Source organism: Euprymna scolopes, chromosome 21, assembly GCF_053919585.1.
Source record: "Euprymna scolopes isolate OS-2025 chromosome 21, ASM5391958v1, whole genome shotgun sequence".
Lineage (NCBI taxonomy): Eukaryota > Metazoa > Mollusca > Cephalopoda > Sepiida > Sepiolidae > Euprymna > Euprymna scolopes.
The window spans coordinates 18,630,258-18,645,099 of record NC_136502.1 but is presented as its reverse complement, the minus strand read 5'-3'; the positions used below and the strand labels follow the sequence as shown (position 1 = coordinate 18,645,099).

Here is a 14,842-nt window from a genome sequence, read left to right as displayed (position 1 = left end):
CACGTTGTTGTTTTTTTTTTTTTTTTTTTTTTTTTTTTTTAATGAAACCTTGGTCCTTACTCCTTTAATTGAAAAAAAAATTAGGGGTTGAATTACATTTTTTGAGTAGTTATAAGCTTGGAAAGACAGGGGGTCGAATTATTCAATATTTTTCACGAAGTTTCTGACACACCTACTGAATTTCACACGAAAACAATGGTATCTACGCATTTATCATATTTTTAGATGATTATATCCAGAAATTACGAAAATCGATAAGGCAGAAAATTATTTATTAAGGAAATGAAAGATAGAATTTGATGAAAACGATCGGGTAATTTTCCGTTTTGATTTTAAACAAGATGGCGGCACTTTTTCAACTGGTAACACAATTGAAGTTATTTTGTTCAATAATTCAGTAATATTCAGGTAATTCGACTGCATAATTTGGAAGTTACCATTATAACTTTTTAGAATTGACAAAAAAATCAGTTGAAACCATTGTTTTTTTTATCTGAAAACTCCATTTATTGACGACAAAATCTCGTCCCAATTCTGTAGAAACGCCAACAAATCAAACCACTAATTTGATTACGACATGAGTTGATTGCAAGAAAAATTTCTCTTCTTTTTTTCCAAATATTATTACATGGGGGGATCATTTCACGTTAAAATCTATTGAGAAATACACATTTTAAGTCCGTAGTCATAAGTTCAAATGATATGGCCATAGTGGATAACTTGTAATTCATTATCTAATGTTTACATAATTATAGTGTGTATTTCTCAACCCAAAATGTATATTTCTCAATAGATTTTAACTCGGAATGATTCCCCATATTTAACAAATGAAAGAAATGGACAGCACCATATATTTTACATCAAAAAATAATTTTTTTAAAAATTAGAAAGTTTTGAATAACTTTTTATTCATAATTTATTAAAAAAAAAAAAGAAAAAAAAAAAAGGTAATCAAGGCAAAGTTGCTGGCGAGGTCTACAACTAAAAGGTAACACAGGCAAAAAAAGTAAACGACAATAGCAAAGAGACAACAAAACGCAATTGTACTGTTGTGAATGATAAAAATACTGTCCAGGTTTATTTACCGAAAGGTAAAGAAAAGAAAGTTGTAGGCCTTGTACTTAAGTTGAAGCACTGCTTGTGTTCAAGTTAGAGCGGCTTTATTGTTGTCTCTGGAACCTGCAAGAATGTGCTGAAAACTACAGGAATGTTCAGATAGTGGCAGGAGGCTGCAGAAAGGTACTGGAAACTGCAGGATTGAGGAGTCGATTTTGCATAGTATACAGTAGTTTTGTGGAGAAAGATAGCCCTGAAAAGGGTCGTTTTATCGCATGTAGTAGTAGTTAGGAAAAACTTTCTGTATTAGGATAGCTGACCGTTGATGGGGATGCCGACTACCTCTGGAGACTGCTGTTGCTCCGAGACCACTGCTTGGATTGCCATGGATGTGTCTTTATATGAGAAATGTGTGGATGTAGTTGTAGACATAAATGTGTGGATGTAGTTGTAGACATATATTGGTTTTTGACTTAAAGGAAAAAATGTTGCCGTCATTATGTTTTTATTTTGCAACTATATCTTAAGTGATGTGATGTACAATCGCTGAAATCCACATCTGTTTGCAGTTAAACTTGATGTGTTTATGGATACATTTGTGCCAAGTTTGTCACCCATAGCATTTTTATAGTTTTTTTTATTAGCCATTTTAAACTGTCGATCGAGGAGGAATAATACATGCTGTCCTCTTCCAATTGTGGGTGTAATATAGCTGATCATTCTATGCCATGGTAGTTTCAACCTAGTGCATTTGCTTGGGTGTGATAATCTGTGTAGGTGTTCAAAAACCTTCCGAGTGCTGGTGGTATATAGGTCTGGGGTGTTCCAAGGTCACATTGTACAGAAAGGTTTTGTTAACTACTACTACAAGTGATAAAACGGCCCTTTTCAGGGCCATCTTTCTCCAAAAAACTACTATATGCTTTGCAAAATCAACTCCTCAATCCTGCAGTTTTCAGCAGTGTCCAACACCTTACTGAGCTGCCCACACCTTCTTGCAGTTTCCAGCACTCTCCTGTCACTATCCACATCTTCTAGCAGTTTCCAGAGATGACAGTAAAACTGCTTCAACTTGAACACAAACAGTGCTCCAGCTATAACACAAGACCTACAACTTTCTTTTATTTACCTTTTGGTAAATAAACCTGGACAGTATTTTTATCATTCACAACAGTAAAATTGCATTTTATTATCTCTTCTTTGAAATCGTCGTTTACCTTTGTCTGTGTTACCTTTTAGTTGTAGGGTCAACTGTCACCAATGATCAGCCCTGCAACAAGTGGTGTAGTTTTTCTTATGGAAACTGCAACAAAGTCACTAAATCACTGCATGAGAAACAAAAATTCTGTGTAGGCATTAAAAATATCTTTTTTTATGTTTTTTTTTTTTTTTTTTTTTTATTAAATATTACATGGGGCATCATTTCCAGTTAAAATCTATTGAGAAATATACACTTTGTATTGAGAAATATACACTTTGGCAGACGGTTAGAAAATTGCCCCCACCACCTCTAAATTCCACAATTCACACTTTTTTTTTCTTGTTTCACGTTAATCTCATTGCTTACAAACTTATTAAAAAAAAAATAAAAAAAAAAAAATTTTATGACTTATCATCGAGGATTAGTTTTCAATTGTAACATTCTACTAAATTTAACACCTCCTTTATGACCATCTTTCTCACATGACTGGTGAATATTCCCCAAAAAAGAGGTTATGAAGAGGACTTTCTATAACCCTCCTCCCTATCTCATGTATCATCTTATCTATTTCAACTACGTTGTCTTGTTTGAAAGAATCTCAACTCTAAGAAATTGTGAAAAAAAAAACTACTTATTTTTTTTAAAGAATTTGGTAAAAAATTGAAATGGCCACTTCACTCTTTAACATGTTCAGCTTTTAAAATTACAATGTCTCTTGGAGGTATTGCAAATGCAAAAGCAGAATATGCTGAAAGCGCTATTCAAAATTATGATATATTTTTATCTCATATACACAATTTTATATTCCAAATAATATAGTTTAAATAAATGCACAATTTTATTCCAAATAATATAATTTAAATCAATGAACAATTCTATTCAAATAATATAATTTAAATATATGTTCAATTGTATTCCGAATATAGTTTAAATAGCTGAGCAATTGGATTCCCCAAAATATAGTTGGTAGTATTAAATTATTTGTATGAGGTTAATAAAAGCAATAATAACAATATAATTGTAGCAGTATTCTTATAATGTTTAGATCTGTTTAAAAGCATCAATTTCTGAATATGAGTTCATTTATACATGGTTACTTCCCCTTGTATTTAACGATTATCAAAGTATATCTAAATAGTACAGGTTTCCAATTTCTATAATGTTTCTAATAAAAAGATATGTAAAATTAATAGTAAATTTTTTCTAAACTAGAAAATTCTAAAATATTTACTGTGAAATTATAATTATACAATTATAATTATTAATATGATATATTTACAAGAATGAAGTATTAAGCATCAATCAGGATTTATAACAATACAAGCCTGGGTGTTTGAAGGTGTGTGTTGAGTAAAAAAAAAAAAAAGTGGTAGTAGGCAGGAAGGCTCAAACACGTACCGCGAAGGAGGAAAAAAACGTGAAAAAAAAAAGAAATGCGACGTCTTTGCTGTTGTGCTCATCACCATACCGAAAGTAATGAATATTTAAATTAAGGCTAGTCAATCGAAAAGAGGGGATGACTTTCAAAAATGTCGGCAAAAAAAGCGACCCCTCCCTGCAGAAAAGTGCTCAGTTGAGGTTGAAAGAATTAATGTTTTTGGCTAATTTTTTGATTTTTGTCGTTCGAAGGGTCGAGCTTCAAAACGACACTAATCTCGTGAAAATTTGTCGCCTCTTTCAAAAGTTTTAAGCAGACATACAAACATATATACATACATACATTTAAACAGACAGGGGAGATTTATAGATGTGTTTGTCAGCTGTCAACATTTAAAGTCTTGAAATCTATTATTAACATATTTGTTATAAGCGTACATTATTAAAATGTAGACATTGGTGAGTGGAAGGCATGGAGAAAAATAATTCAAAACAAAGTTATGGTATTATTTTGTTTTATAGGATTAAATAATTTTATTTTATGTTTCCAGTTTTTATTTTTGGTTTCAATAAATATTTGATAAATAGTAAATAAATAAAAAAGAAATACAATTAGTACCAATCAGAGTTATGTATGAATATGCATAAAAATACAAGATCTTGTCTGATAGTTTTATTTATATAGCAATCACCTATATTGTTTTTATATATTTTAAAGAATTCAACATCATTCATAATTTTAAAATTAATAGTATATTTGTAACTGACAATGCAATGTCTTTATTATTTTTATATAAAGGCAGTTGTTTATTTAGCAAATCTTACAGAGACTTTGTAAATATTTAAATTTAAAGCTCATTATTTGTAAAGTATTGTGGATAAAAATATAAAACAAATATATATATTTATATGGGAGTTTTATATATTTTTAATAGTCAGAGCTGAGATTCTCTTTTAAAATATCTAGATAGACCAAAAATATCATAACTGGATATTTTATAAAAATAATATTTCTATTTATCTTTTAATAAACGTATTTTAAAATGAAGAAAAAACCGATTTGCAAATAAAACAATTCAAACATTTCATATAACATCATAATGTCTACCAATAGCGTTCAGAAGGAAAGTCTTGTTATTTTTAAGCAAAACAAATTTTGGTTATCAAATATTAACAAATAATTCTTTCAGCATAGAACAGTAATACGTTTTTTCCTATAAAGGCTATATTAAACTTTTTTAAAAGTGTACTAAATAATGAACAATATTTAAAAAATTTTCTTTGAATGATTCTATTTTTAAATCACATAACTGATTATAGTTTATCAAATTTAAATTAAAAATATAAACTTACCTTAAATTTTAATCACCAAGTAAAAAGAAATCCAATCAGTTTTCATTGTGCAGTTCCTTAAAGTTATCCACAGATTTTGGTATCACAATGGCAGAACAAAAAAATCACTTATTGTGTATATATATGTGTACACACATAGTACTTAAATGAGTGTGAGTGTAAATCTAGTCTCCAGTCCTAATAAGTTGAATGTGTGTGTGTGTGTGTGTGTGTGTGTGTGATGGTTGCTTCCTTTGCAAAAATGATTTTATGGAAATATCAAAATTATTCAAATCCATATATATTCCTTTTTTATTTGTTATATTTAGAATATTTCAGTTTAGCTAATTATATTTCCTGAAGTGTTATAAAATAAATCCCCTTACTCCCATAATGCAATATACAAAGATAACTGTTCTTCCATTTTCTCTTCCTTCCTTCCATTTTTCTATTACTGAGTCACTCAAATGCTTAAATTTCCGTAACATAACAGAAACAAAATGGTCCTCTATATTAACTTTTTAAAACTGTTTTATAATTTCCAATATTTCTTTTTATATATTCCTGATTTATAAATTACAATTTATTATAAATATTTTTCCTCAATTACAATCTAAAAATAAAAATTTATTAAATCACTCAAACATTACATGAATACAGAGATATACATATATTCAGGTATATTAATAATTTACATTATTTAGATGGTTGTTATATTTATAAGGTTTCAGTCATACAAAGAAGGATACAATGATAAAAAATATGACTATAATCAAATTTAAAATCAGGTTTCTGTATAATTACTCCAATTAAGCAATGTTGCTTCTGGCCAGTACCAAATGAGTAACCATTTAAGAAAACCGAGTGCTTATGCAACAAAAATCTCTTTAAATTAACTTATAAACCAATCACATATAAAACATGTACATTCTTATTATAAAATAATCCAACGATAGTTGACATGTCATAAAATTCAACAATCAATTAAAGCATGGCCAAAACTTGTAAATATGACAACTAAAATGGGGATAACTGTTTCATAATAGTGTAATCTTAAAAGTATAAAATACTCTAATATATGTCTCACAAATTATGGACATAGTATAAAGGCAGTATTTAAGAAATTAGCACATAATTGAGAAAAATTGAATTAATACATTAATAATTGCTTCATAATGCAATATTTCTTATTTAAAATATATTCTATCAATCTAATTCTGAGGGTTGTGAAGCAAATGTGATGTTTGGAAATTGTCCCCAAATAATGCTCATTTTATGGTGAAGTCATTGGTTATATAATAAGGCCTATGAAAAGAGAATATTCTTTTCATTAATTTGACTCTCACGTATATAACAGTTAATATCTTATATGTTTTTAGATAGAGTGATGTGGTTCTCAATTGATTAACTGCGTCTAACTGTGTCAGATATATACCCGAGAGTCAAAACAATGAAAAGAACATTCTCTTGTCATAGCCCTAGTAAAAATATACAAAATCAAAAGAGAAAATAAGCACTAATACTAAATTTTAGACTGAAATCATTTATGAATAACAATTTAGTAATAAATGAATTGATATGAGCAAGAAATCCAGATCTTAAAGTTTCATATATATTTTGTATAAAATGTTTTAGTTTTAAACTTTTTATCATAAAGTAAATGAATTCTTATAATATTAAATATCTTTATTTTTCAATTGTAATATATATAAAATTTCATATAAGAGTTTTTCATGAACCAAGTATATGATTAATGCATTTTGTGTGGTACAGGGGGCAGTGGTCTGGCATTGTGAGTAATTTGAATACTGTCTGATAAATGATGTGATCTTTGTTCTGTTTCCTCTCTCAACAAATTGTTGGCATTATTTGTTGCTTTTGAAAAACATCTGGCTGAAATTGTTGATTCATTTGGGTAGTTAAAATTTCCTTCTATGTTTCTCTTATCTGTCATATTCACCTGCCCAACATGTGGCTTGAAGAATTGTGGAATCAGATGATCTGAAAACAACAAACAAATCTCAATAATACGTTTCTGAATTTACATGAGGATTGGTTATTTGTATTATTTCGATTCATCAGAATACAGTTAACATCTTAAGTGTCATTTTCACTGCAAAGTATATCTAGGACTGATGTCAAAATCTGCATGAAAGAATACATGGACATATCATATAAGAAAGAATTTAATGAGGTCAAATCTTGCTAAATAAAGAAATTGGAAAATCTAAAAGCTAAGGATGTAAGATTTCATGTTCATTATTCATGAATAAAAGTCATTGTCAACCAAAGTAAACGTCAGTTAACTCCTTCTGAAGAATCAGTGATAAACAAAGGTCTCAACTTCACAATAACCATCAAGTGGATTCCATACTTAGATATGATAGCTCCAATAGAGGAGGCAGGCTTGAATAAACCCAAGGCAAGGAGATGGACTAAGGTGAAAAATGAGAAAAGTACTCAAGAATTCAAAGCCTCCAAAACCTATCAGGAAGAAGTAAAGACTATCAAGTCACTACGCAGTGACAATGATATAATATGACCAGCAGACAAAGGCAATGCTAATGGATAGCGCAGAATATTCCAAGAAATTGGCAGATCTAATAGAATCTAGTGGATATTGTAAAGTGAAAAAGAATCAGACTTTAAAAATGGAAAAGAAGGCTGTCGCAGATTCTCAGTAAGAATATGGACCTAATACAACCTGCAAAGTACTGACAGTTAGTTCAGCATTACAGCAAGTTACTACACCTATATGACCTCCCTAAGATTCATAAGAACAGTATTCCATTAAAACCCATTCTCAGCACTCTAGATTCAGCATACCATCCATTGAGCCAATTTCTGGTAGATATAATAACCCTAATCATAGGTAAATCTCCATCGTACATCAAGAATTTAGCTCATCGACTATTATGGTATGAAGTAAAAATTATAGATAGAAAAGAACGATGGAGAGTAAATCAACTCAACAAAAAAAAATAGCACAAATGCTGGGTGACAATAAATTACCAAGTAGACCTAGTATAGAATTTAATACAATATAGGAACCATTAATTATAAATAATAGATAATATATACAAAAAGTATTATAATTATCAACTGTTTATTCACCTGTCATGTCTTCTGTATGACCTGTGCCAACTTCACTCCAACCACGTCCACTATCAGCATGAGAAGACAATGTAGATGTCCATGTTGGACAATAAGGAGTCATCAATGTGTTCTTATCTCCATTTTGAAAAGTTGGTGTCATCTATATTTAAAAATAAATATACAATATGAGATGATTTATGTCTTTCATTTACAGATTTTTTCATAACTAAAGCAAAAAGTGTATTAAAACAATGAATGAATTAAAACAAAAATTAAAATTGCACCAAACTTTATAATGAAAAGTTGTCATTACAAAAAAAAAATTATATTCAAAATAATCAAGAAAATTATATTTTCAGTTCCATTTAATCATTGGGTTATGCATATAATGATCTGTTAAAATTTAAAATAAACATTTACAATGATTTCATAAATACTATTGCCCACTCTCCAAAGAAAAAAAAATAATGTAAGAGATTGGAACATTTAACAGTATAATAAAATATAAAATCATTTTAACGTGAACACATTTAAAATAAATATAATGGTCAAACAATTTTTAAATTGCTTACTGAATATGTTATACTCCATAAGAAAATAATTTCTATGAAGAAAAAAATATTAAAATGGCATAATTACCTGGGAGTTAATGTCAACAGAATTGTTTGGTCTGATGACTGGTGATTGGTTGATGAACCTGGGATATGACTCCCTTCTGTTGGCTGCCATCTCCTCAGCACTCCTACCAAAGTTTGGATCATTTATCATTGTAGTAGGAACATCTGGCCAAGAGCTCCCTCGATAAGAAGATGACATCAAATGTCTTTGTTCGCTTACATATCTATTAGAAATATCATCTCCATCTACACTTGCAGCATTACAACAGCGAAGCACGCAGATCGAGATTGAAGCCGTAACAATGATAGTCACCATCACAGCCAATAACGTAATAATAATCACCATATTAAGATGCACCTTCTCTTCAGACTCACCATTTTGCAGCACACCATTTACTCTTTCCAAAGAAGAAGAAGAAGAGCTCTTGTTTTTCAATAGCAGACTCAAAAAGATTGTAGTTGTGGCTGATAAAACTGGCATACCACTATCCTTCACTACAAACTCCAGTTCATATGAGCCGGCATCTTGTTTGGTAAGGGCACCCGTAGAAGACAACAAACCGCTGTAATGGTCAATCGTGAACAACTGTTTCTCATTGCCTGCACTTATTTCATATTTCAGAAATGCATTCTCTTGACTGTCACTGTCATGTGCCCTCACAACTGTCACGTTCTTGCTTTCATCAGCAAAATACACAACTTCCACATTGTGTGGATTAACACTGGGAAATGTAAAATATGGACTGTTATCATTTTCATCTTCAACCTCAACAATCACATCCACTGTATTATTCAGTGATGGCATTCCATTGTCTTTCACCAAAACCTCAAACTTATAAACATCTTGTAATTCATGGTCCAATGATTCACTTGTTGAAATAAAACCATCTTTTGTGATCACAAAAGGCAGCAGCAGCAGCACCTCTTCACTTTTATGCTTATTTCTTTGCAGAGAAAACATCAGTTCCCCTCCAGCTCCCAAGTCCGGATCAGATGCATTGATTGAGCCGACATCAATGTCAGCCTTCTGGTTCTCATTGATACGGAATTTGTATCTTGCTTTACTAAATTTCGGCTTCACATCATTCACATCCATCACTTTAATTGAAAACTTACTCTCACTATGGCGCGGTGGGAATCCCATATCTTCACAGCTGATTGTGATGTCATGATTTTCCTCTGTCTCTCTATCCAATGGGTCTTTCAGAATCACTTGGTATTTGTTCAATCCTTGATTTTTCAGTTTAAACTTATCATGATGGAGATCACATATAACTTCTCCATTCTGACCAGCATCATGGTCAGTTACTTTTACATATGCAATAAAACTGCCAACCTCAATGTCTTCAGAAACGGATGTTGAGTTTTCTGTAGATGAAGATGAGAAAAAGTTCACATCTATAGTTGGGGGATTATTTTGTTGGTTGATCACATTCACTTGTACTAAAACAATTGAACTCAAAGGAGGGTGGCCATCATCATGAGCTTCTACATACAACTTATGAATTAATTTTTGGCCTGGTGGTATTTTTTTGTAAAGAAAAATATCTCCAGTTCGTTTGTTTAACCTGAAATATCTCTGAGTGATACGTGATGTTTTTGAATCAAAGCTATATGAAACATTACCATTTTGTCCTGAGTCTATGTCTGTTGCCAATAATGAAATCAGTGGTTTGTTCTCAGCTTGTTCTTTATTATGTACAGAGATATTGTATACACTTTGAGAGAAAACTGGTGCATTATCATTAACATCTGAAACCTTTATATGAATATCTAAAACATTTTCTTTTGGTGGAGAGCCACCATCTTTTGCAATTACCTGTATAATATAAAACTCTTTACTTTCTCTGTCTAATCGTTCTTCTAAAACAATACCTAAGTCTGATTTTCCAGCCACATTTTTTACAACTGATAAAATAAAAGGAATTTGTTCATCTTTCTTTAACTCATAAGTGATTTCTGAATTGATGCTACTGAGGTCATTGTCTTTGGCACTAGGAATGGATTTCTTCATCCCCATTCCATCACCTTCAGCAAATTCAATATTAATTTGATTGTTTGCAAACTGTGGCTGGTGATCATTAATGTCTTTAATGATCACTTTAATTTCCAACAATTTTATAAAAGATTTATCCTTCTTTACAACAACATCAATCATTTTAAAACATTCTGTATTATAAGTACATAAAGATTCTGCATCCAATATTTGTGCTGTGAATAGTTTTCCAGTATTTTTGTCAACACGAAAGAGTTGTGACTTTCCTTTGTTGTGTTGTCTGAACATGATGTGGTTCTGATCTTGTAGGGGAATAGTATCCAATATGTGTGAGTCTGAAGCAATATTACCAATGTATGTGCCAGGACTCTTCTCTTCTTCTACATAGTATATAAGGTCGGCACAAAAATAGACCGGACAGATAATTGATAGAATGTAAAATAAAATCAACATATTCAGTTAAAATCTGAAAAAGAACAAGAAAAAATAATATAATTAATAAATATATATGATTTTAATGTAGAAGATAATAAAAACATTCTTTTCTTATACTTATGCAAATTTTCAGAATAATTTCATGAAATAGTACATTAATTCAATATAGTGCTTATCAATGTTGAATTTAAAAATAGATAAATATTTTTCATAACAGAAGAAATATTTATGCAAGTAATCTTTACATTAAAAAAAGCTACATATTTACTATTAAGATTATTAATTGGAATTGTCTTCATAAAATTTTAGTTTTAAATGTATAAATTCTCACACGTTTAAAAGAAATATTTTAACAAAAAGAAAATAATGAATTGTAACCGTTTCTGAGGAGTTACTTCCTTGTATAATGGATTATCTGCTACTACGATTCAATTTTTTTAATAATGTTTACTAAAAATGTTTCCTGGCAATTTGTTTGAAGTTTTATATGTGACTTTTGAGGGTTTTGAATGCTTTATGATTGATCTTTGAATGTTGTTAAAAAATAATTAGAATGAATGATAATAATTAGAAAAAATGATACGAAAATCACAAAATATTTTCTACATCTTAAAAATCAAATAATATATTACTTTATACAATTAGATGTTTTACTTGATAATGTTGAAAATACAATTATAGTATATATTCAAACGATTTCGTCTTTAATTTATTTGTGATAAATATGTTTGTATTTTTCAATTTTCAGCATTTTATTATTCACAATATTAACAAATCCTTCATATTTATAAAATATGCTTGCTAATCGCCTGAAGCGCCCCTACTGGAGAATGCCAACAGGGCTCCTCAGAGATTTTTTGTAAGCCAAAGTTTGCTGTCTTCTCAAGACTACATTTTACCTTGTGTCCTACATCCTGGCAAGAAAATAAATAAATATATATATATATATATATATATATATATATAAATTTATTTATACAAACATTGATGGCTACATATGTGCATACATGTTTCTGTGGGTTTCTGTAATCACCTGTGCTGGGGAGATTACGTCTTTAGGCCATGAATTATCTTCGAAAGCTGACATTGCAAGACACAAAAAAAAAAAAAAATCCCGAAAAAAAACCCTTTCCTTATTTTGTTTACAAAATTAGAAATCTTGTCACCTAATATGGGTGGGGGGTTTATGTGTGGGAGGATAAGTAAGGTTCTTGAACGATCCATTCCTCATCGGTTTTTATCTTTCATATCTTAACCTCTTATTTTTTATTCCTTTTTTATATTCCTTTTTTATCTATCATGTCTTTTTGTTGTACTTGAGAGACCCGACCATCTGTCTCGCCTGGCCAGTGGTCAAAAAGAACATAGATATTTCCAGTGGCTATCCAGTGGGATAAGACCAGCATTCTTCCTTTACATAAACATTCTATTCTAGAAGTAAAACACACAGATATATACACTCAGGAGTAGATACACACGTTTGTTATATTCCAACTTACACACACGCACAGATATATAAATTATAAAAATAAAAATAATATAAATATAAAATTCAAGAAGACTACCGATTTCTGCATGCATAAATATACATAAATACATGTACAAAAATCCATACTTTGATACACCCGCGTATATATATATATATATATATATATATATATATATATATATATATATATATATGAATATACACATATATACATACATAATGTATATATGCAGTTAAATATCTGCTCTGTTTACTCATTGAGCACTTTTTGGTAGACACATGTTGTTTCATTGGATGTACTTCTAGGAAGCTAAACTCTACTGCCATAATATATATATAATGTTCCAACAAAAATATATAAAATATAAATTTGTTAATACAATATTTTTCACATGAAAAATGTAAAATACTTTGAAATTATCTTTCCTTCTAAACTAGATCAAATCAACAAAATATAATAAAATTGAAACAATTAAAAAAAAAAGTTAACGTTATAACATGCACCTAATGCTTATTACAATAAAGTTTGTAAGTATTACTGATTTTAAAATTGTCATGCATTATATACAAAATAAAAAAAGTATCTTGGAAAACAGGCCAAATAAAAATTAAGATATAAATGAATAAAAAAAAAACCCTGAAAAGTGGAATCATTTGGTTTAAAAAGAATGAAAAGTATATGTAATTATTGATGAACAAAAATGACTTAATTGAATACAAAGTTGTACAATTATATAGCAGATAATCAGTTTGATTAAATGTCAATTTATGGTTAAATATAGGAAAGCAATTCTTTGAAATCTATACATAAAGTGTAACATTTTCTATTATCACCAACAATGGCTACTGCATTTATTTCCAATAGAAAATTAAATAGGAAAGTAAAAAGGTTTCATGTTAGAAATAAAAACTGTCTACTAATAGATAAAACTTATAATTCAGAAAATATTTAATAGAAAATATATTAAGATGTATCCCAAATAAATCCTCATTATGAACAGAATGCATTCTAAAATCGGGTTATATCTTCTAAAAGTCTGATTGAGACTAAAGAATTTTCAAAATGTTGCATTCCATCTAATTTAAGTTACTCTTAGAATAATATGCATAATTTTCAAATTAAAAATAACAAACTTACATGAGTTTTAAAATCCTTCAGCATAAAAGAATCATAGCCGATTTAAGTCCACAATCTCCATTAAAAAACTCCAATGACTTGCATATATAAATGACAGAACAAAGAGTGTGTGCATGTGTAAGTCAATGTGTGTGCATTTGTTTGGTTTAATGTGAGTATGTCTACAAATCATCGTCCTAATAAGTTGTATGTGTGTATAATGGCTACTTCCTTCACTAATAAGAAAGATTTCAAACAAAACATAAAAATTAATTTTTACATATTTTTAAATATTATAGCATATTGAATACTTTTGTTTCCCAAAAGCTGCTCCCTGAGATTATATAAAAAAATTAATGCCTGGCTTCTCTTCTCCCATAATGCCATACATAAAGGTTTTTATTCTTCCTTTTATCATCTCTTTTCTTCTTTCCTTTTACTCATTTTTTGCTTTGACTTTTAAATTAGAAAAAAACTAAAGCAAATTATTTTCTTAAAGTGTTACTAATATTATATATTTCATTAATGTAGAAAAAAAAATTAAGTTGTCTTTAAATATATTTCACTGAAATATTTGTTAATCATGATTTTAAACCAACTAAAACGGTTATTAAGTATTTTCCGACACATTTCCATATATATTAGATATATGTATACACATTTTTTTCTAAATATCTTGACTGTAAACCTAGTAAGTTTCAATATATCAAGTCTACAACTTGCATGGATGCTTTTATATTAGTAATTAGTTTTTAATTGTCATGTTTAAAATAATGGAAAATCTATGATGTGGATTTCTTTAAGAAGTGAAAAATTTATTGTTTTGTTTTTGTTTTGTTTTTTTCTGGTAGATGAATATAGAACATCAAATTAATTATTTGAAAAAAAAATAAAATACAGAAAAACAAGCATTTTTAAAGTTATAAAAATACAAGTTGTTTTAAATTTATATTTTATTTATTTATTCATTTTACTCCTTACTAAAAAAAAATGACAACATAAAAATAGAAAGAATTAATACTTTTTGTAGCAGTAACACTTACTCAGAGATATTGGGTTAGTTTTTTTCCTATACATGGAGAGATATATCATACTTAATGATGGGTTGATTTGATCATTTGTTGAT

General features: G+C 29.2%; 1 protein-coding gene across 1 annotated transcript in view; it reads right to left on the bottom strand.

Moving 5' to 3' along the window:
* The window catches only part of LOC145243067 (protocadherin-16-like), a 66,409-nt gene extending 52,536 nt beyond the window's left edge, over positions 1 to 13,873 (bottom strand). The window contains exons 1-4 of the mRNA XM_080106171.1: positions 13,738 to 13,873; positions 8,702 to 11,141; positions 8,081 to 8,222; positions 6,724 to 6,967 (exon numbers count right to left, since the gene is read on the bottom strand). Of these exons, the coding sequence (XP_079962297.1) occupies positions 6,724 to 6,967; positions 8,081 to 8,222; positions 8,702 to 11,128 (2,813 nt within the window). The 5' untranslated portion in view covers positions 11,129 to 11,141; positions 13,738 to 13,873. The remainder of the gene's footprint in view (positions 1 to 6,723; positions 6,968 to 8,080; positions 8,223 to 8,701; positions 11,142 to 13,737) is intronic.
* Positions 13,874 to 14,842: the final 969 nt, after the last annotated feature.